General features: G+C 36.1%; 1 protein-coding gene across 1 annotated transcript in view; it reads right to left on the bottom strand.

Annotated features, from left to right (window-relative positions):
• Window positions 1-19,463, bottom strand: part of ARL6IP6 (ARF like GTPase 6 interacting protein 6) — a 35,642-nt gene that overhangs the window by 11,795 nt on the left and 4,384 nt on the right. The window contains exon 3 of the mRNA XM_014831173.3: window positions 9,953-10,085. Within this exon, the coding sequence (XP_014686659.1) occupies window positions 9,953-10,085 (133 nt within the window). The remainder of the gene's footprint in view (window positions 1-9,952; window positions 10,086-19,463) is intronic.

Here is a 19,463-nt window from a genome sequence, read left to right as displayed (position 1 = left end):
TTGGTTGACTCTGAACTGAATCTCTGTACTACATACTGGATTCCACTCTCTTGAAACCTTCATTCCTATACCATGTTAATACCTGTATTTCCTTTCCTTCACATATATTCCCACATTTCAGACACACTCTTATGACAGAATTCCTACAATTTAAAAGACTAACTTCATTGCCAACTGATTTTGCTCTAAGCAGAAAGCTCTCGGTGTTTGACAGAATACAAAGTTATATTAAGAACCAAGTGGCTATTTGTTTCCATGTCTGACTGGCTCAGTAGGAGACAGGATGGGCTAGTTGGTACTAATCTATTCCCCTTTCACACATCTGAGCTCAAAGACACTAACTGACTTGCTCAAAAGTTCTTCTGCTAATATATGGTGTGGACTGGATTTGAAAGCCACCTATTCTGACTTATAAGCCCTTTCTAATATACCAGGCCACCTCTTACAATTTACAAAGATTGGTGAACTCACTTAGAAAGGGTTCCAAGTACAAAACTGGCAAGTGCTCTCTCTCAGGTATTTCTTATCAGTGCTGTTCCAAGCATATGAACACCTGTGCCTTTTTAGCAGCCCATGCGTAACACTGTGAATTAGCATAAGCAAAGGCCACAGCAAACAGGTGCAAAGCAAACCCCCACTAGATATCACATTATGAAAACAAGGAAACTAAGAATAGTTAATATGCTTTCTTACAGGATTTTGTTATCTCTATTTGAGTCTCCATTCAGAACAGTAATGGAATATATTTTATAAGAGATGCATATATATTAACTCTTCTTCACTTCAAGAAACTGCAGTGCAGTGCCATCAATATAGTCATTAATAGTGACAGCATTGCAACCAACGGCTCCAAACAGTCCCTAGATAATGAAACTTCATGATACTCAAATATCAACGCCAAGTTCTTGATCTATCTCTTTTGTGAACAGCTTTTCTCTCCTACTGCAATTAGCCATCTGACATCTGTTTCATTAGTCCATGGCAATAAAGAATCTGATTTGACAAAGAGGCAGCTCTCCAAAATCTGTATGAAAGAGTAGTAGAGTCAATTTATTGTGCTCAACGTTAAATCTAGTGTGCTCGCAAAATAAACTGCGAATTTAAACGCTAAATTACTCACTTTTCTTGACCTCCAAGACTTATATTACTGCCCAAATTAAGAACCTGTAACTCCTTTTCTATTATGATTTTACTACAGTCATGCATAACAGGGATAAGTTTTGAGAAGTGAGAAATTCGTTAGGTGATTTTGTCATTGTGCAAACATCACAGAGTGTACTTAAGCAAACCTAGATGGTATAGCCTACCATACACCTAGGCTGTATAGTACTAATCTTAAGGGACCACCATTGTATACGTGGTCCATCATTGACTGAAACGTTACGCAGTGTATGAATGTATTCTCCTTGTACTATTATCTTAACCCACAAGAATGAAAGCCCCCAATGTCAAGAAGAACAAGAAGTTCGAGAAAACCTTTTATTAACATAGAAAAATGTAATGTTGAATAGAAAAAGCATATTATAATACAGCAATGCCAATCCTAAATCCTGAATTTTCCAGGATTAAATATTCTAACTCACTGTCTGCTTCTCTCCTACAACAGTAATAACAAACACATATTTACCATAAATGTAATGGAAATTTAACAATTTCGGCCTCTGATTATATCCAAATCACTTTACATAGGTAATAACACATGCACGAGAGTATCAGATCACGTGTTTTTAGTTTGTCAAAGTTACCAGAAATAGTTTACCAAAAAGTAACAAACAAAAAACAGTCGTTTCCTTTTCCTTCTCATCTCTAATTTACTTTGCAGATTCCAAATAGCATTGTAAGGTGATACAACTTTTTTTAAAAAGCAAGGCTGTGCAGAAATAAATTTAAATTAAATTAAAAGTATGTGTTTTTTGGGATTGAGTGCCTTAGTATTTATCAAACACCATTTGTGGTAGAAGAAGAAATGGGAAGGTAGATAACCAAGAGTGATCCAGATCAAGAAAAGACCAACAGCATCAGGAAGGCAGCAAACAGCACCTGGGTTGTATATAACTATGAAATACTGTAGACTGCCAATCAAGTTCTATAGATAGTATTCTAAGCAGGCTCTGGAGAAAAGAAGACACCACTCTTTACCTTAGCACATTCCTAGAAATCAAGACATAACACCAAAAATTGTAAAGTTTCCCTGCATTTTGACCATGAGCCCCACATCGAAAAAGCCAATAAACACAACCAATAATACATTTAAAAGCAAATACCAAATTTCAAACTTCTCCAACAATATAAAATAGTGAATTTATGCTCTTAGCTCTATAAAATGGGCATCCCATTATGCCTTCTAATCTGCTTCATTCTAGGAAATGTACAGATGTGATTATTTGAGAGGCATGTGGAAGTACAAACACTAACTAAAGAGTCGAGGTTAATAAAATGTAATATTTTTGCTTAATTTCTGATAATTCAAAGTAGCTACTTGAGGGATGATTTTGCGAGCTTAGGTCTCTTTTAAAAGCTATCTTGGGGGGGCCAGCCCAGTGCTGTAGTGGTTAAGCTCACGTGCTCTGCTTTGGTGGCCCAGGGTTCACAGGTTCAGATCCCAGACACAGACCCACACACTGCTCATCAAGCCATGCTGTGGCAGCATCCCACATACAAACAGAGCAAGACTGGCACAGATGTTAGCTCAGAGACAATCTTCCTCAAGCAAAAAGAGGAAGATTGGCAACGGATGTTAGCTCAGGGCCAATGTTCCTCACCGTAAGTAAAGAAAAAAAAAAACACTGAGGGAAACTTAAAATGATGTTGTTTTTTAACAAATATTCCTATAACAAACAGATATTTGAAGTCATTAAACTGAATGCAGAATTGTGCTCAAGGCTGAGATAATTTATTTTTAAAATAATTCATTCTATTCTCAAAAAGACTCATCTTCAGCTGTAAGGTTCAAGATGGTAAGCCTCTTAGGACAGAAGTTAACAGAGGATTTATGAAGAACTGAGACATTCTCCAAAATCTACCACACTGTGACTGCAAAACATGCTATAATATATCTCAACAAGAGAAAAATTAAAATCAGTTTTTCAACAAGTGATTCAAAAATCCAGGATTTGGATTCAGATATCTAATGCACCAGAAAATCTTACTTTTATATAACCTTTGACCAGCATGTTAAAATTTGAAATTTCGGGGGCTGGCCCCGTGGCCGAGTGGTTAAGTTCTCGTGCTCCGCTGCAGGCGGCCCAGTGTTTTGTTGGTTCGAATCCTGGGCGCGGATATGGCACTGCTCATCAAACCACGCTGAGGCAGCGTCCCACATGCCACAACTAGAAGGACTCACAAGGAAGAATATACAACTATGTACCGGGGGGCTTTGGGGAGAAAAAAGAAAAAGTAAAATCTTAAAAAAAAAAAAAATCTGAAATTTCGTGTAACACTTGATTTCTATAGCAGTTAGCCTACCCTCAGTAACTTTAAATACAAACACTGATGTTTCCTCCTTGGAAGTAAGTCTCCGTGCATATTTCCAGTGCAAAATAATGGTGCTATCCCTACAAAGTTAACTTCTTGGCTTGAAGGTTATAGGAGTATATACCGTTAAATTTGAACATTGATCTAAAAAATGAACATTTTCTAGTGCCAGCAATAAGACTTTTGTGATTATCACCATTGAGTGTAATGAAGTAACGCCCTTAACTTGAAGAATATTGGCCCTTGACCTCTGACTCTACATAAAAGTACTATAAGGTAGACAAATTTAATGACATTTCATTATTTTTCATATCACTGTTACTAAATATTTTGACTGAATTACAAAATTAATGAGTTTTCTACACTGTGCTTTTTGTTAGACCCCCTTACACTATCATTTTTCCACTAAATTTATTTCAAGGCTATAAAAAAATAACATTTCTATCCCCGGCAGGATCTATTATAATCAGAGTGGTTTCTTTTTTAGCATGCTGAACAACTATAAACCTGCAGCTACATCACTGCTCCACTAGATGGGGCTTGTGCACAGGTAATGTGAAAGGTGGCCTGCAGTCTCAAGTGCAGAACACTGGTCACTGGGAGAAAACAATGAAGGAGAGAACAAAGACAGTAAGATGTTAAGAGCAGATTTTGATTGGATTTAACAATACTGTGAGGGCAAAACTGTCACACAGCAAAAGCTCACAGTGATACTGTTTCAATTAGTGAAATTCCTCCTGTTGATTCATCTCATAAGGCAGAAGAGGTGGGCTAGCTGGCAGGGCAAACAAAAACAATAAATGTAGAGTCACATGCTAGCTACGCTACATGCAAATTATTTCACTTTGTGAAAGTTTCTTAAATTCCCTGGGACTCAGTTTCTCTGTTAAAAACTGGATCACCCAGATGAATGACAACCTAAAGAGGACTCAGCAGGGACTTAGTTCCCCCATAATCTTTAATAGGAACCTCTAAAGCATCGTTAGCAATCCTAAAATATTTGTTAAAAAGATGTACTTGTTAGGAAAAACACAGCTTCAAGGCACATCTCCTATCCGTACCTAACTTCCTCTCCTATCAGGAGGATGTAAATGAAACTTCTGGTGCTGCCACCAGCCCAGCCTAGAAAGAACTCCACGATTCTTTCAATCTCTGAGTTCTCTTATACTTAGATACATTAATTCCTGGAAACTATAATTAAAGCAGATCATCACAATGTGAAATAATAATTACAAACACACTGTTATACAGTCATGTGTCGCTCAACAACAGGGAAATGTCCTAAGAAATATCATTAGGTGATTTTGTGGTTGTACAAATATCACAGACTGTACTTATACAAACCTAGATGGTATAGCCTATTACACATCTAGGCCATATGGTACTAACCTTATGGGAGCACAATCATATATGCAGTCCGTTGTTGACTGAAATATTGTCATGTGGTGCATGACTGTATTTGCCTGTTTGGAAATCAGTGACAAGACCCAATGAATGAAGAAGGAAAACTAATGAGAAGTGGGGAATGCCTACATAGATACTACAACGAATCTAAAATTACTGCCTCTGCCTCTTGTTCTTTAACACTGTAACAGATTTTCAGAAATAACTAAGACAATAATTTAAAAGTGTAATTGATCCAAAAACACCAAAAAAATGACTGCTTCCCAACAGAGAAGTTTGTATATATGACATTGAGGTATACCTTTTAACTCAGCAAAGTTTGCAAAGTAAGTCAGCATGACCACTTTTCTTAAAAATATGCCTTTTGAAGTCCATTAAGTACCTGTCTGAAAATATACTTTGCAAAGTTATTTAACTATCTTGTATTTCTTAAAGGTCTTGTGCTTATTTAAAAGTGAAAGTTTCTAAGCTATAGCTGTTATGGATTATGTTTGTGTCGACCCCCCTTCCCCGCTTCCCAATTCGTATGTCGAAACCTTACCCTGCAGTGTGATGGTACTAGGAGGTGGGGCCTTTGGGAGGTAATAAGTATTACACGAAGTCTGAGAGTTGAGCCCTCATGAATGGGATTAGCGCCCTTACAAGAGTCACAAAGAGCTTGCTTCCTCTCTCTGCTCTGCCTCGTGAGGAAACAATGAGAAGAAGGCCATGTGCAACCCAGAAGACAGCCCACACCAGAACCTGACCATGCTGGCACCCTGATCTTGGACTTCCAGTCTCTAGAACTGGAAAAGATATAAATTTCTGTTGTTTATAAGCCACCTAGTTTATGACACTTTGTTATAGCAGCCTAAACTAAGATAATAGCTAACAAATATAGAAGAATAAGTATGAAAAAAATTTTAATTCCTCTAATGAATTATTGATCCAAATTCTAATTTCATTAAATGTTTCATCTAATATTTACCAACCATCAATAAAGCTTATTTTTTTATTCCCTCAAGGAGTTTATACGTTTCTAGGGAAACACAACTAATTGATAGCTATAGTAAACATGGTCTTTTTAATTTGTTTTCCACTTCCACTAATTAGTTTGCTAAAAAAAATAAAGCCCATGTGTTTAAGGCTGCAAAAGAGAGCAAAAGATTTTTTTAAGACACCAATTAGACAGGATTATTTTACTCTATGTTTGATAGTCATGGAGCTGGAAACAGGGAATATTTTTAATAACAATCCTAATCTTAGAAAGTCTTTCATTTTATGATGTTTTAATTATCTTGCCTTTCTTTAGTTTCTAAATAGTTAAACAGATCCCTGTTTGATAAATTATTTTAGAATCCAGCTACCATTTATATTAGATTTCCCTTTTAAAAACTAAATTGAGACAATGATTGGTCATATATAATGACTGGTATTCAAAACATTGAAAAGTCAAAAGAAATACTGAACGGAAAAATGTTCCAATATAATGATAAATAAAAAATGGATTACAAAACAACATGTATATTGTGATCTTAATTTTAATTTTTCAAATGTGCAAAGAATGGAAAAATATATATTAAAACATTGGCAGTCACTTTCTCTAATTATGGCTTTTTCGATTATTTTTCTTTTTGAATTTTCAACAAAACTTGTATTACTTTTATAAAATCAGGAAAAAAATATATATATTTTTTAAAGATTTTATTTTTTCCTTTTTCTCCCCAAAGCCCCCCGGTACATAGTGGTACATTCTTAGCTGTGGGTCCTCCCAGCTGTGGCATGTGGGACGCTGCCTCAGCGTGGCTCGATGAGCAGTGCGCCATGTCCGCACCCAGGACTCGAACCAACAAAACACTGGGCCGCCTACAGAGGAGCGCGAGAACCTAACCACTCGGCCACGGGGCCAGCCCCGAAAAATATTTGTATTAACATCATGCTTTACTTTAGGTAAGAAGAGTATATAAATTGTTACAAAGATACTTTTATGAAAGTCTGATGCTACAAATTAATAAAATACATCAACCTGATTTCTAAGAAAATAAAGTCTGAAAAGACTTCAGCTTTTTCAAAAGGTAGAGAAGTTGTTTCCCTGTATAAGCACTCACTCTACTGGTGACAGAGAGAATATACTTTTTCTGATTATCTCTTGAAGTAATTGCATTATTTTCTACAAGCACTAGAGGGCAGAGTTTTCACTATAAAACTCAATTTCATCAATTACCACTATACAAAATGCCTTTTTTTGGTCGGTGGTTTCTGTTAATATGTGATCAACTATCACTATATTTATTATATGTCTCTTTTGGACTGTGCTTCTATTAACATACAATTTTAAATTATAGTTTGATTCCATGAGATATTTAATAGCTGATTTATCATATGTAAAATTAACTTATCCCTATCTACATATTGAAAGGAATTCAAATATATACGCAATATAATGTATATATTTCAAAATTGTATTTTTAAGGCTGTATTAACAAATATGTAATCTAAGTTTCTGATCTGACACTATCTCATGATAAAACTGAATGACTAATAAACACATTGAAAATCCACCACTACTGCTTCCAGCTTAAAATAATGCAAAGGTAATTTTTTTTTTTTTAAAGATTTTATTTCCTTTTTTCTTGCCAAAGCCCCCCGGTACATAGTTGTGTATATTCAGTTGTGTGTCCTTCTAGTTGTGGCAGATGGGACACCGCCTCAGCATGGCTTGACGAGCGGTGCCACGTCCACACCCAGGATTCGAACTGGCGAAACCCTGGGCCACCAAAGCAGATTGTGCAAACTTAACCACTCCGTTAAGGGGCCAGCCATGCAAAGCTAATTTTTAAATTAGTTAAATGCCTTCAGAATTCCAGATCTTTAAGAGAACACTGAAATGCTTTTCTCTAGAAAATTCCAAAAGTTTCTAACATCTATGACGCTTATGAATTCTGGCAGCGGTGGAAGAGAAGCTGAGAGGGAAAGTGACATTCCAGGAAGAGAGAACAGCAGCAAGGGTAAAGTCGTGGCATCTCAAAAGTATGCAGTTTAGGGTACAGCATGGTGGCACAGTGGTTAAGTTTGCAGGTTCCACTTCGGCGGCCCACGGTTCACAGGTTTGGATCCTGGGCACACACCTGCGCACAGTTCATCAAGCATGCTGTGACAGCATCCCTGATACGAAATAGAGGAAGACTGGCACAGATGTTAGCTCAGTGACAATCTTCCTCAAGCAAAAAAGAGGAAGATTGGCAACAGATGTTAGCTAAGGGACAAGCTTCCTCACCAAAAAAATAATAATTTTTTTTGAAGTATGTAGTTTATTTGGGGGATGCCAAGGTAATCTGATATGTGGCTACAGTATAGGGTGCTTTGGAAAAATAGCTGAAGGTAAAGTTGGAAAAGCAGAGCAGGGTCACTTGGGGAAGGATTGCTATGCTGTACTTGGGAATTGGGACTTTATTTTTAAGGCAGTGGGAAAGCCACTGAAGACTTTCAAACAAGGGAAAGCTGTGACTAAGATCTATTTCTAGAAAGGTAACAATATACTGGACAAATCAGAAGAGTGACAGCTTGGAGTAGGGGAGACCAGGGAGTCAAGTATGCTGGCCAAGGCCCTAAATAGGACAAAAACACTGGGGGTGCAAAGACAAAATACTCCACTAACATTTCAAAAGGCAGAAATGACTGGACTTGGTGAAGGGATAAATATAGTGAATAAGAGTTTCAATCCTTGATAAGTGGGTGGATACTGATGTCTTTAAGACAGACAAGAGTTTTAATAATTCTAAGTGCAAGATGCTTTCTAAACTTCAGGTTGCAAGATCTACTAAACAGCTGGAAATGTAGGGCTGGAATTCAGGGGAGAGGTGAGATATAAATAAGTAAAAGAAACAAATGAGATTAAGTTTTTTTGTGATTTATGAAAGGAGTCTCAGTATATTATCCATATTAGACTCATACCCCGTGTTAAAGTAATTGATGTCAACAGGGAGCAACAATATAAATTTGAGCTGAACACTATCACTTAGCAAAATAAACTTTCCAACTGAATGGCAGCCATGTAAACTATGGGACAGTACTGCATTGTTAAGTATAATTTGGTCAATTGGATTATTAATTAATCATTATCCACCTCAAATACACACACAAAATTTATTGGCAAGTATATGATTTGGACACACACCTTTCATTTGAAGTGAAGCCAAAATTTTTAAAGATATATTTATAAGACAGAAAATTTTATGAGTTTACTAATAATGGAGGCCAGTTGTAACAATGATTATTAATAACTATCATTAGTATTAAACTGCATATTTATAGAGTCCCTCAAATAGATTTTCTTATTTTATCTCTACAAGCTGTCCATGAACTAAGCTGGAGCTGGTAGTAATAACAACAGTAACAACTATAACACTCTGAGAATACACAGATCTTTAATAATTTATTTTCTACTCTTCATCCTTTCCCCCCAGTTTGTAGAAGACACCAGAGGTAGACGCTCTATATGGAAATTTATATTTAAAACCTTACCTTTCCTAGATTAGGATACAACCTACTGAACTTCTGAAACTCTTTGAAACACAGAAAATACAGACCAAAGAAATTATTATTGTTCCACTATGAAATGCATCAAATCTATGCTAGACATATAGACTTGGTGCCATAAATCCTTGCTAATTATCACAAAAATTTAAATCTGAGGAAAAATCCAATCCAATTATTAAGCTGCAATAAAGTCTGACCATTTATACATGAATCTTGTGAAACTTCCACATTGCTGATATTAAAGTAACCTTCATAAACTGTTTTAAATGAAATTCCATCCCAAAAGAACAAATTACTTCTTAGATCATTTCTTGAATTTCAAATTTTTAAAAAACCGTTGCATTATCTACACATGGAATTTTAAATATTTTCCATTTATCTAAAGGCTAAGCCAAGCTGAAAACCTTGTGTCATTTGGTATTTTACAGATTAAAGACTGCAGTCTCGGGTCTCAACATATTATCTTACAAATAAGCAGCCTCTTGCTTCTATTTTACTATTTTCGACAGAGCTGGGATGGGTTAAAAAATAAACAAGAGGAAACAGGAATACTTACTTGAACCTGGCAGGTGAAAGAGGAGTAGGAGGAAACATTCCTGGTTCAAAAGAATCAAAGTAAGTCACCGTCCAAGAAAAGCTGCAGCAGGAGAATCCGGCAGTTAGGGATATTATAAGTAGCGTCCAGAATCCTTAATGGGAAGAGGGGGAAAAACCTGAATTATTAACATCAAAGCAATTTAAATTGAACCAGTATTGTCATCTTCAAAAAAGATCATGTGTATTTCTGATCTCCTGAATTATATGCAAATGATAGGAGATTTGAGCTTAGTACAAGCTATCCTATGTAGAAGCATAAAATACTAAAGCACAACGAGAAGTCATATCAACGAATACTTCAAATCAATTATAATTTAATATGTGAAAAGAGTACAAATTAAACGTAAGAATATAATTCTTCAGTTTTATAAAATTCAACTATAGAAAAATGGTTAAAACACCTCACTGTTAAAAACATCTTCACATTTTTCATTTACCTTTGTGAATCAGAGCTTACTGACTTTCATTACTTAGTACTAAGTGATTCCTTTCTTTCCATACCATGCTTTTTTTTTTGCTGAGGAAGATTTGCCCTTAGCTAACATCCATGCCAATCTTTCTCTATTTTTTAGTTATGTGGGCTGCCAGCACAGCATGGCCACTAACAGAGCAGTGTAGGTCCACGACTGGGAACTGAACCAGGATGCCAAAGTGGAGTACGCTGAACTTCACCACCATGCCACTGGAGCTGGCACCATACCATGCACTTTTGACACATGAATCAACTTTAGAGTGTCTATTCTTTACAGCTTTCCTACAAACGTTTTAAACCTAATCTCATTATTTTCTCTTTTGGGTGAGGAAGATTCGCCCTGAACTGACATCTGTGCCAATCTTCTTCGACTCTGTATGTGGGATGCCTCCACAGCATGGCTGACGAGTGGAGTAGGTCCACGCCCAGGATTTGAACTCGCGAATCCAGGTCGCCAAAGTGGAGTATGAGGAACTTTAACCACTTGGCCATGGGGCCGGCCCTCCAATCTGATTCTTTAACCTAGCTAAGTATATGAACAAAAGTTAATTCTCAATTTATAAATGGACTGGGATGCTAGATTTTATTTCTGGTCAGATTGGAACTGCATTTTCTCAAAGAAATCAAGTCAAAAGCATAGTTCTATACGGGACTCAAGAAAAGGGGAAAGGGTTGAAATGTGGAAGAATAGGGGAAATAAACAAAGTGACAACAGAGCAAATAAATTAATTTGAAGGTTTTTAGACACGCATTCAAACTGCCTCATTAAGACAGTTCACTAAGCCACCACTACTGATGAGTGTGTGCCCCAAGCCTCAGTAGTACAGGGAGGAAGGAAAGGCTGAGGACCCCACAGTGGAGAATGACCTAAGAATTACCATATTTCCCAGCCGCACAAAATGCACAACCACAGGTGCCTTTATTTTAGCAAGAAGCAGGTAAGAAATACGTGATTGGACTGTTTTCAAACCATCTGAAAGCTGGTAACAGACTGATAAAACTGCTAAAAGACAATCTCAGGGCAATTGAGCATTAAGAAAAACTGTAGCAAAGTATTTTTGAAAGATTAACCTAATTTTTTCTCCTGATATTTCCCTTTTCCTTACCCCCTTTTAAAGAGATAACAGACTCTGTGTTTCCTGTCCCAGAAGAAGGATGTGGCAAAGAAGAAATGAGAAATAGCCCAAGCATCTCTTTGGTTTTTATGTTGCAAAATAATTAGGGGAACTAGAAAAGACAGAAACAGGAGGATAGATAAACACAAAATGCCTTGAATAGACACTAAGGACAATTAAGTTGATTGGGGTACAGATAAAATGTTTGTGTAGAACAGGGAGAAAGAGAATGAGGGCTTTCCCTACAGGCAAGAAAGATTCCCCTGGTTTGAAAAAAGTGTGTTGTGTGTGTACGTTTGCACTTGTGTGTGTATACAGGGTGGGACTACTGCTGCTGGGGCTTCCTGGCAGAGCCATGCAGAAGAGGCCACACAACACCAGAGAGGGATCATAGCTGTACAGTATCTTGGCAGGTGGGCCTAGAGCCAAGCTTCCAAATGCCTCTGCCCTAAGCAGGGCACAGAAACAGCAGCTAGTCACGTGGCTGGAAGGTACTACATCTGAAAGGCCATCCTGAGCAGAATGCAAGATGTTTCAGAGGTAACTCATTTCAGCAAATGTGTTGAGGACTAGATTGCACCCCATCCCAATACCCTGGCACAGTGTCAGCATCTAGAACCTTAACCCCACCTGGGACTGGGTAGACAGAACCTTAGTAGAGACTGAAGTACAACCCTCCTGACAACCCAGTGAGATAAAGGATCAAAACAGAAATTATAAGATTTCTTAGTATACAACAACTTAAAGGTGGCTATACTGCCAAATAGCTGTTATTTATTAAAAATCAAGTTTCTGTTTGAGAACTGCTGTGGAATAATGGAAACTTTTAAATATCAAAAAAAGTGAGAAAGACACAAAATAACATTAAAAAATAACTAAATGTGAGGCTCACGAAAGCCCATCAAGCTTTTTCACTCAGGTACTTTAATAAACAGTTTACCAAATTTAAGACAAGAATATTCTTGAGTTTCCAGAAGTAACTACTATTCCATAATCTGTTTGCCTCACCTTGAGCATTTTAATTATTTTATATTCATTTTCAACTGTTGAATAGTTACATCACTGATAAAAGCAAGGTCACACTGACAGGGCTAAAAAAGTACACTGCAGTATTGTGGTCTACAAATGCTTACGCTTCTGAAAATTACTCAATTCGTTTATGAACAAGCAGAAAAGCCACAGAAGCTGGCAACTGCCAACAACTAAATTTGTAACAAGTCCCTGTCTCCAGAATCCTGAAGCTAAAAATTTGACAATCAATGTTTTGTAAAGCTATTTTACTAAGAGTTAACATAATTTTTAAGAAGTACAAAAGCATATAAAAATTAAGTTAAAGTCGTCCTTCCCCAACTCTACTCCTAAAAGCAATCAGTTATGAGTTCTGTGTGCATATTTTCTAAAAATTATAGCTATCTAAGCAATGTAGATAGACGTATGGAGCTAGTTATGTACAAGCAATGAACAGTATATATATATTTTCTCAGTTTATTTACCATTGAAAGGGATTTTCACCAGAAAAATTGTTCTGCACTTTGCTTTTTTTTTCACATAACAATGTTGGAGACCTTTCATGTCAGTACATAGAGCCATAATTCCTGCATATTTTTATTATTCCAGCTTTTCACTATTAAAAACAGTGCTACAAGTAACATTCTTGTACTAAACTATGCAGTTGTACTAGGATATCTATAACAAATTTCTGGAGGAAGAACTGCTGTATCAAAGGATACAGGCCTTTAAAATACACACATACATACATCCTTTTTCACTACAGTTCAGTTTTCATCAGTTGATGAAAACAATGGAAGTTCATCTCTTCCATCAAGTGAAGCCTCTTGGACTCAATATTTTCACCTAGCAAAGATGGGGGTAGGTGAAAAATCCCCATGCCAATCCCTTTGCTGGAGTTTTATACTCACTTATCTAATGGTATATTCTATTTGGGTTCATTCTTCAAAATATGTGATTTTGGTTTCAAAGTGTAGTTACTTTTCTAAAAATATGCTGGCAGCTTTCTGTATTTATATAAAAGCTTCCAGCAAAGATTACTATATGTTCCAAATATTTTAAATTTTATTTAGCAATTTCAGAAGTTTTACGAAGGCAGAGATCTGGAGGCAGTAGTTTGCACACATACGAAGAAACAATCAGAAAAAACAAAACAAAACCAAAAAACCTCCCATGTTGCCACAATGGGAGAGGTTTCTTATTAAATACTGTCATGTATCAAGTACACATTCTTCATAAAACTTATTCCTGCCATACGTAAACAATGGGACTAAATGCAACAGTACATTGATAATTACCAAGTCCCATTTTAGAGCTTCTGACACTTGAAACATTTAAATAAACTGGTAGACTATGAAATACAATGCAGTAGTGAAAAAGATTGAGGCAGATCTATGTATACTGGCACAGAATGAACTCTAAGACATTTTAATAAAGCTGCAGAACATCCATGATGCCAATTATGCTTTTTCTGCAATAGTGACAAAACCACATATTGTAAATTATCATGTATATAAATGAATAGAAAAAGATGTGAAAATATAATACAAGTAGATTAGTGGGACACTTTGCTTTAAATGTTGGAACTTTTTTCCCCTAGTGAGACTATATTACTTATATAATTAATTTATAAAATTAAAAGTGAAAATTAATTTAACATTTAGGTAATTTTAAAAGTTGTAAAATCTATAACCAGCTGGCTACTAATAAAAGCTTGGAAGTACTCATGCATAAAACTAATCAACAATTTTTACACGTTTATGTAAACAAATGTTTGCAAACTTATCAGATTCTATAGTTTTCTAACTTAGGAGGATGACAGCTTTTTAAATAATTTAGTATTCTCAATAAACTAAACCACATTCCATTGATAGCTCAAGTCTTCAAATCCCTCGAGCAATGTGTCTCTCTACAGGTTAAGTCAGAAAGCTAGACAGCCTTGAATCTTCACACTTATTATTTCCAAGAGCAGGAGCAGAGGAAAGGGGTTGTTCCTCCCCTGCCGGTGCCACCTGAACACAGTGGGTGCATAACAGCTCCACTGGCAAAGGTCTCCACCAACTGCCCATCCACCTATAATTCAGTAATTCCACTCCCAGTCTTGCTGAAAAGGGTAAGAAAAGTGGAACCAGGGCACATTATGACAAGCAAAGCGACTGAAACTAGAAAAATAAATAACGTCAGTAGTTTCCAGCCATGTTGGAAATCATCAGATTCTTATGGGAAACTTTAAAAAAGCTTTTTTATTACAGACAATTTCAAATATCCTTACAAAAGTAGAGGGAAGAGTACAATGAAATCCCATATACCCATCACTCATCTTTAAACAATTAACTCAAGGCAAATCATGTTACACCTATATCCTCCTCTGAATCTTGTAATCTTCAGTATAATAGGGAAAAGAGTTAACACTATCTCCTGGGTGCAACACAACTTTTCCTTATTTTTAAGTTATCTGATGAACAATTTACAGAAAAATAAAAAAAGTGAAAAAAAACTGGTTAGAAATTTTAAAATATAAATAGAGTGAACCCAAATTTTTATTCTGAATTTCCCTGGTTTTAAAGACACAGACACTTGAAATGAGCATGTCCTCTAAATGCAAATAATCGCTTCCTAACTTCATGCATGAATCTGGAACATAACCACCTTGTAAACACTGATTCCAGCCTTCGGGTACATCTTTAATTCGTTACAGCTTATCGTGAGTGTTGCTTTTTTTTGTACTTGCATTATCAAAACACAATGCTTGAAGGAATTTTTTAAACCTTTCATGGTTTATCATTTTGGTAAAGAGAGAACCTATCTTCTTTGCTCCATAATTTGCAAAACACGAAATGAAACATAAAAAAAATTTAAAAAAGAAACATAAAATTTTTGTTTTTAGATTTATAGACAATTTGAATGATCCAATGATTTTTTTTCCATTTCTTTCCAATCACCTTTGTATACACACCTCCCTTTAGTATTTGTCCACTTACAAACAATATCAAATAAATTAGGGCCCACAGACATAAAAGATGAAAAATACTGTCATACGTCCTTTTAGCAAAAAGGGGACGGTTTGTGTTTTTGCCTCAAGTCCTTCCTGTTGAATGACTAACTGGATGAGAATACTATATTTTTCTGAAAAGAGCCAGATAGTAAATATTTTCAGTTTTGCTTGCCATAAGGTCTCTGTCACAACTACTCAATTGTGCCATTGCAGCATGAAAGCAGTCATAGACAATATATAAAGCAATGGGCAAAGCTATGCTATGATACAACAATTTACAATAACAGGTAGCAGGTCAGATTTGGCCTGTGGATCATAGTTTGCTGACCTCTGCTCTAGAGGATTCTATCATAATTATTTTATTCTTTTTAGTATAGTTGAGAATAGATGAATAATATTAAAATGATTCCTAATATAATGAAATAGCAAAATGTTTCAAGATATAGGAAAATAAGATCACTAAAATCCCATAATGTACCTTAAATTTATAAAAGAGTCTAAAAGACCAATAGGGTAATTTCAAGATCAAATAAGCTTTATGCTTTCAAAAGTATTAACTTGATTTTCTCTTTGTTCCTTGGAAGATCCCCTAAGAAAGGACAAAAGTCACAAAATAATTCTTACAAATAGAACCACTGAAGAAAATTAAAAAAGGGTTCAGTGAGGCTGGTCCCATGGCCTAGTTAAGTTTGGTGTGCTCTGCTTCAGTGGCCCAGGTTCAGTTCCTGGGTGTGGACCTACACCATTCATTGGCGGCCATGCTGTGACAGTAACCCACATACAAAACAGAGGAAGACTGGCACAGATGTTAGCTCAGGACAAATCTTCCTCAGGTAAAAAAGAGGAAGGTTGGCAATAGATGTTAGCTCAGGATGAATCTTCCTCAACAAAAAAAAAAGGGGGCGGGCGGAGGGAGCCAATGGACCCTGACAGTATACTGAGCTTTAAAGCATGCAGCCAATTAAGTGATTTTAACTTTGATTAAGTAGATTAGTATAGGGTCTGAAATTTTGTAAATTTAAAAAAAAAATCTCCAGGGTTTTTTTTTTGATATGTCAGGTTTGGTTCTCATGCACTAGCAGCATCAGCACTACCTAAAAACTTATTAGAAATGCAAATTCTTGGACTCCATCCCATACCTACTGAATCAGAAACTCTAGACCAGGTGAAAATGAGTTTTAACAAGTCTTCCAGGTGATTCTGATGCCAGGTAAAGTTTGACCTCATTAGCATAAGAAACATCTCTCCAGACCACCAAAGTTGGGCTAAGCAGTATTACACCAACAATTACCAACTAACTTCTTGAGATTTAGAGGTCCCAATGTGTGATTCTCATTACTGCATTTATGTGTTAACAGAAGATCTGTAATGATTTTATGACTAATAATTTAGCTGCATAACAACAATTCCTGCCACTAACCCATAGTGTTTCTGCCTTGGTATGCACCTAAACTATCTCATGGCATAAAAATTCTAATATACACTGTCCTATGTTTTGGTTTAGAGGGAAATAATTTATATTGACGGATGCAGGATACTTGGGAATGTTAGGTGTAATTACACATGTAAAAGATTAGTTTCTGGTACACTACAAAAGTTCAATAGTATTATTATTAATTGTTGAACATGTTATTTACACTTTTCTAAACTGAATTTTGTGCTTTTCCTTAAACAAGGTTTTTCTCATTGAGAGTTGCAATAAAAAAGATTAAAAAAAAGAAGAAACATAATTCCAAAACCCAGATACACTAACATTTTGGTTGTATCCTTTCAGTCATTTTGGGATTTTGTTTTTCTCTTCTTTTGGCCTTAGTCATTGTTCTTTTACTCATATGAATAAGCAATATACACAATTTTACAAATACTGTGCTACAGAACACGGTAATATTTGTGAATTTTTAAATGAAATACTTGAGTGACCTCACCCAGTTGCAGATAGCAGTGTATCATTTCCTTAATAGACTGTGGGCTCAAATTACAATGTTCATATGTTCATTAGAAAGTTCAAGTTCAGGGTTTCAACCATTTTTTCACTAACATTAGAAACTGAGTGAGTTGTTCTCAACTTGCACCTTTCTAAGAGAACAGTTCACTTACCAACACACCCTTTGTCTTGGAAATTTCTACCAGGTTTCTAACATTCTACATCATGAAATTATGATGGTAGAAAGTCCCATTTATCACACTGCAGTAGTAAAGAAATAACTGATGACTCTTCAAATGAGCTGGCTTCAACTCTGATTGAACTCAATATATGTCAGTCATCTCTTCTCTGTAGATGTGCAGAAGCCTGGAAACATCTCAATCATAAAACAGGAACTAAATGGGGAGCCCAAAAATGAAAAAAGCCCTTGACACTGCAAGACGCTGGCAATCAGGTCCTAGCCAAAAGAGGGACTTAACGTTAACTGTTTACTAATAGATGTCAAGGAATGACAGGCAACAAAGAGCAAGTTCAAAAGCTTTTTAGACACTGAAGGAACCCCATAAAGGCTCATTACATTTTCTGTATTGCACTGACTATTTACAACATTTATATAAAAGTACTGCCCTACATTAAATTTGATAACAATACTCTTAAATTATTTTCTGCTAAAGGCAATTTCTTCTTATGTATTTACTGCAGGTTTGCCTCAAATAAACGGTCATTTTATTATACCATATATTAAGACTAGGGGAAAAAATGCAAAAATTGGAAATAGAACCGTGTGAAATGTGATAAAACTCAGAAAAATGTGACACATGCAAAAGCCAATGTGCAAAATGAAAGAACTTAATGTTGTACATGATTAGTGTATAATCAATTTGGCCTGAGAATAACCTTGCGGAGGAATAACTAGAATGTGCTTTTAACTAAATAATTTCCCTGTAAAATAGGCTTACAGTAGCGGATGGTTTGCAGGACAATTATGAAATACAAGCCCTAAGAACTCTGCAGTGTGACTTCAATGCCACCCAGGGGAGATCAGTGGAGATGAATTCCAAAACCAGCTAATATTATCAATCACACTTTCCTGGCTGGACTACCTCATTAGTAAAGATGAAGACTATGATAGTCTAATCTTATTAGCCATTAGGATCAATTAACCTCCCAAATGCACTAATACTACGCTCATCATGAACCCTTTTTTTTTTTAAACCATTAACAGGGCTTCCCATGAAGATTTCTTTCAGAATCACAAAATGACAAGAGAATGGAAGTGTCTCAGCTCCTTTGGAAGTTAGGTTTCTTAACAGGCATTTGGGTTTATATATTATTTCTTGTTAGTCCGCTCTCAAGAACTTTACCCTTGAATAAATTTTTAAAAAAATGAGATTCTGAGGCATCAGCCCCATGGCCTAGTGGTTAAGTTCAGTGCACTCTGCTTTGGCAGCCCAGGTTCAGTTCCTGGCCACAGACCTACACCACATGCCGGCAGCCATGCTGTGGTGGTGACCCACATACAAAATAGAGGAAGACTGGCAGAGATGTTAGCTCAGGGCAAATCTTCCTCAGGAAGAAAAAAGAGATTCTGGGCCTGCAAAAGTATTTCTCAAACTGTGGTGCAACAGAATCACCTGCAAGATTCTTGAGACCCACTCTGGGCTAAAAATCTAGAGGTGCTTTCTAAAACAAAATCTAGGTGATTCTTACACAAACCAAAATGAAAATCACTGCTATAATCTGCTCTTACTGAATTATGTCAACCTTGGACTAGGATTGAACTGCAATAAAAAAATTTGCAGTGTGCAATCCATCTAGAAAGAGAATTCTTTCATGATAGAGTAGTTACTGTGCTCACGTTGTTTCTAAAAACCAACCTAATTTCAAAGAATTGAGGCAGTTTGCAATAAAATTGAAACATGAATCATTGAAATATAGAGATAATAACATGTACAT

The sequence above is a fragment of the Equus asinus genome, chromosome 4 (assembly GCF_041296235.1).
Source record: "Equus asinus isolate D_3611 breed Donkey chromosome 4, EquAss-T2T_v2, whole genome shotgun sequence".
NCBI lineage: Eukaryota > Metazoa > Chordata > Mammalia > Perissodactyla > Equidae > Equus > Equus asinus.
Note: the sequence above shows the minus strand (reverse complement) of the source record. Positions and strands in the feature narration are given on the sequence as shown.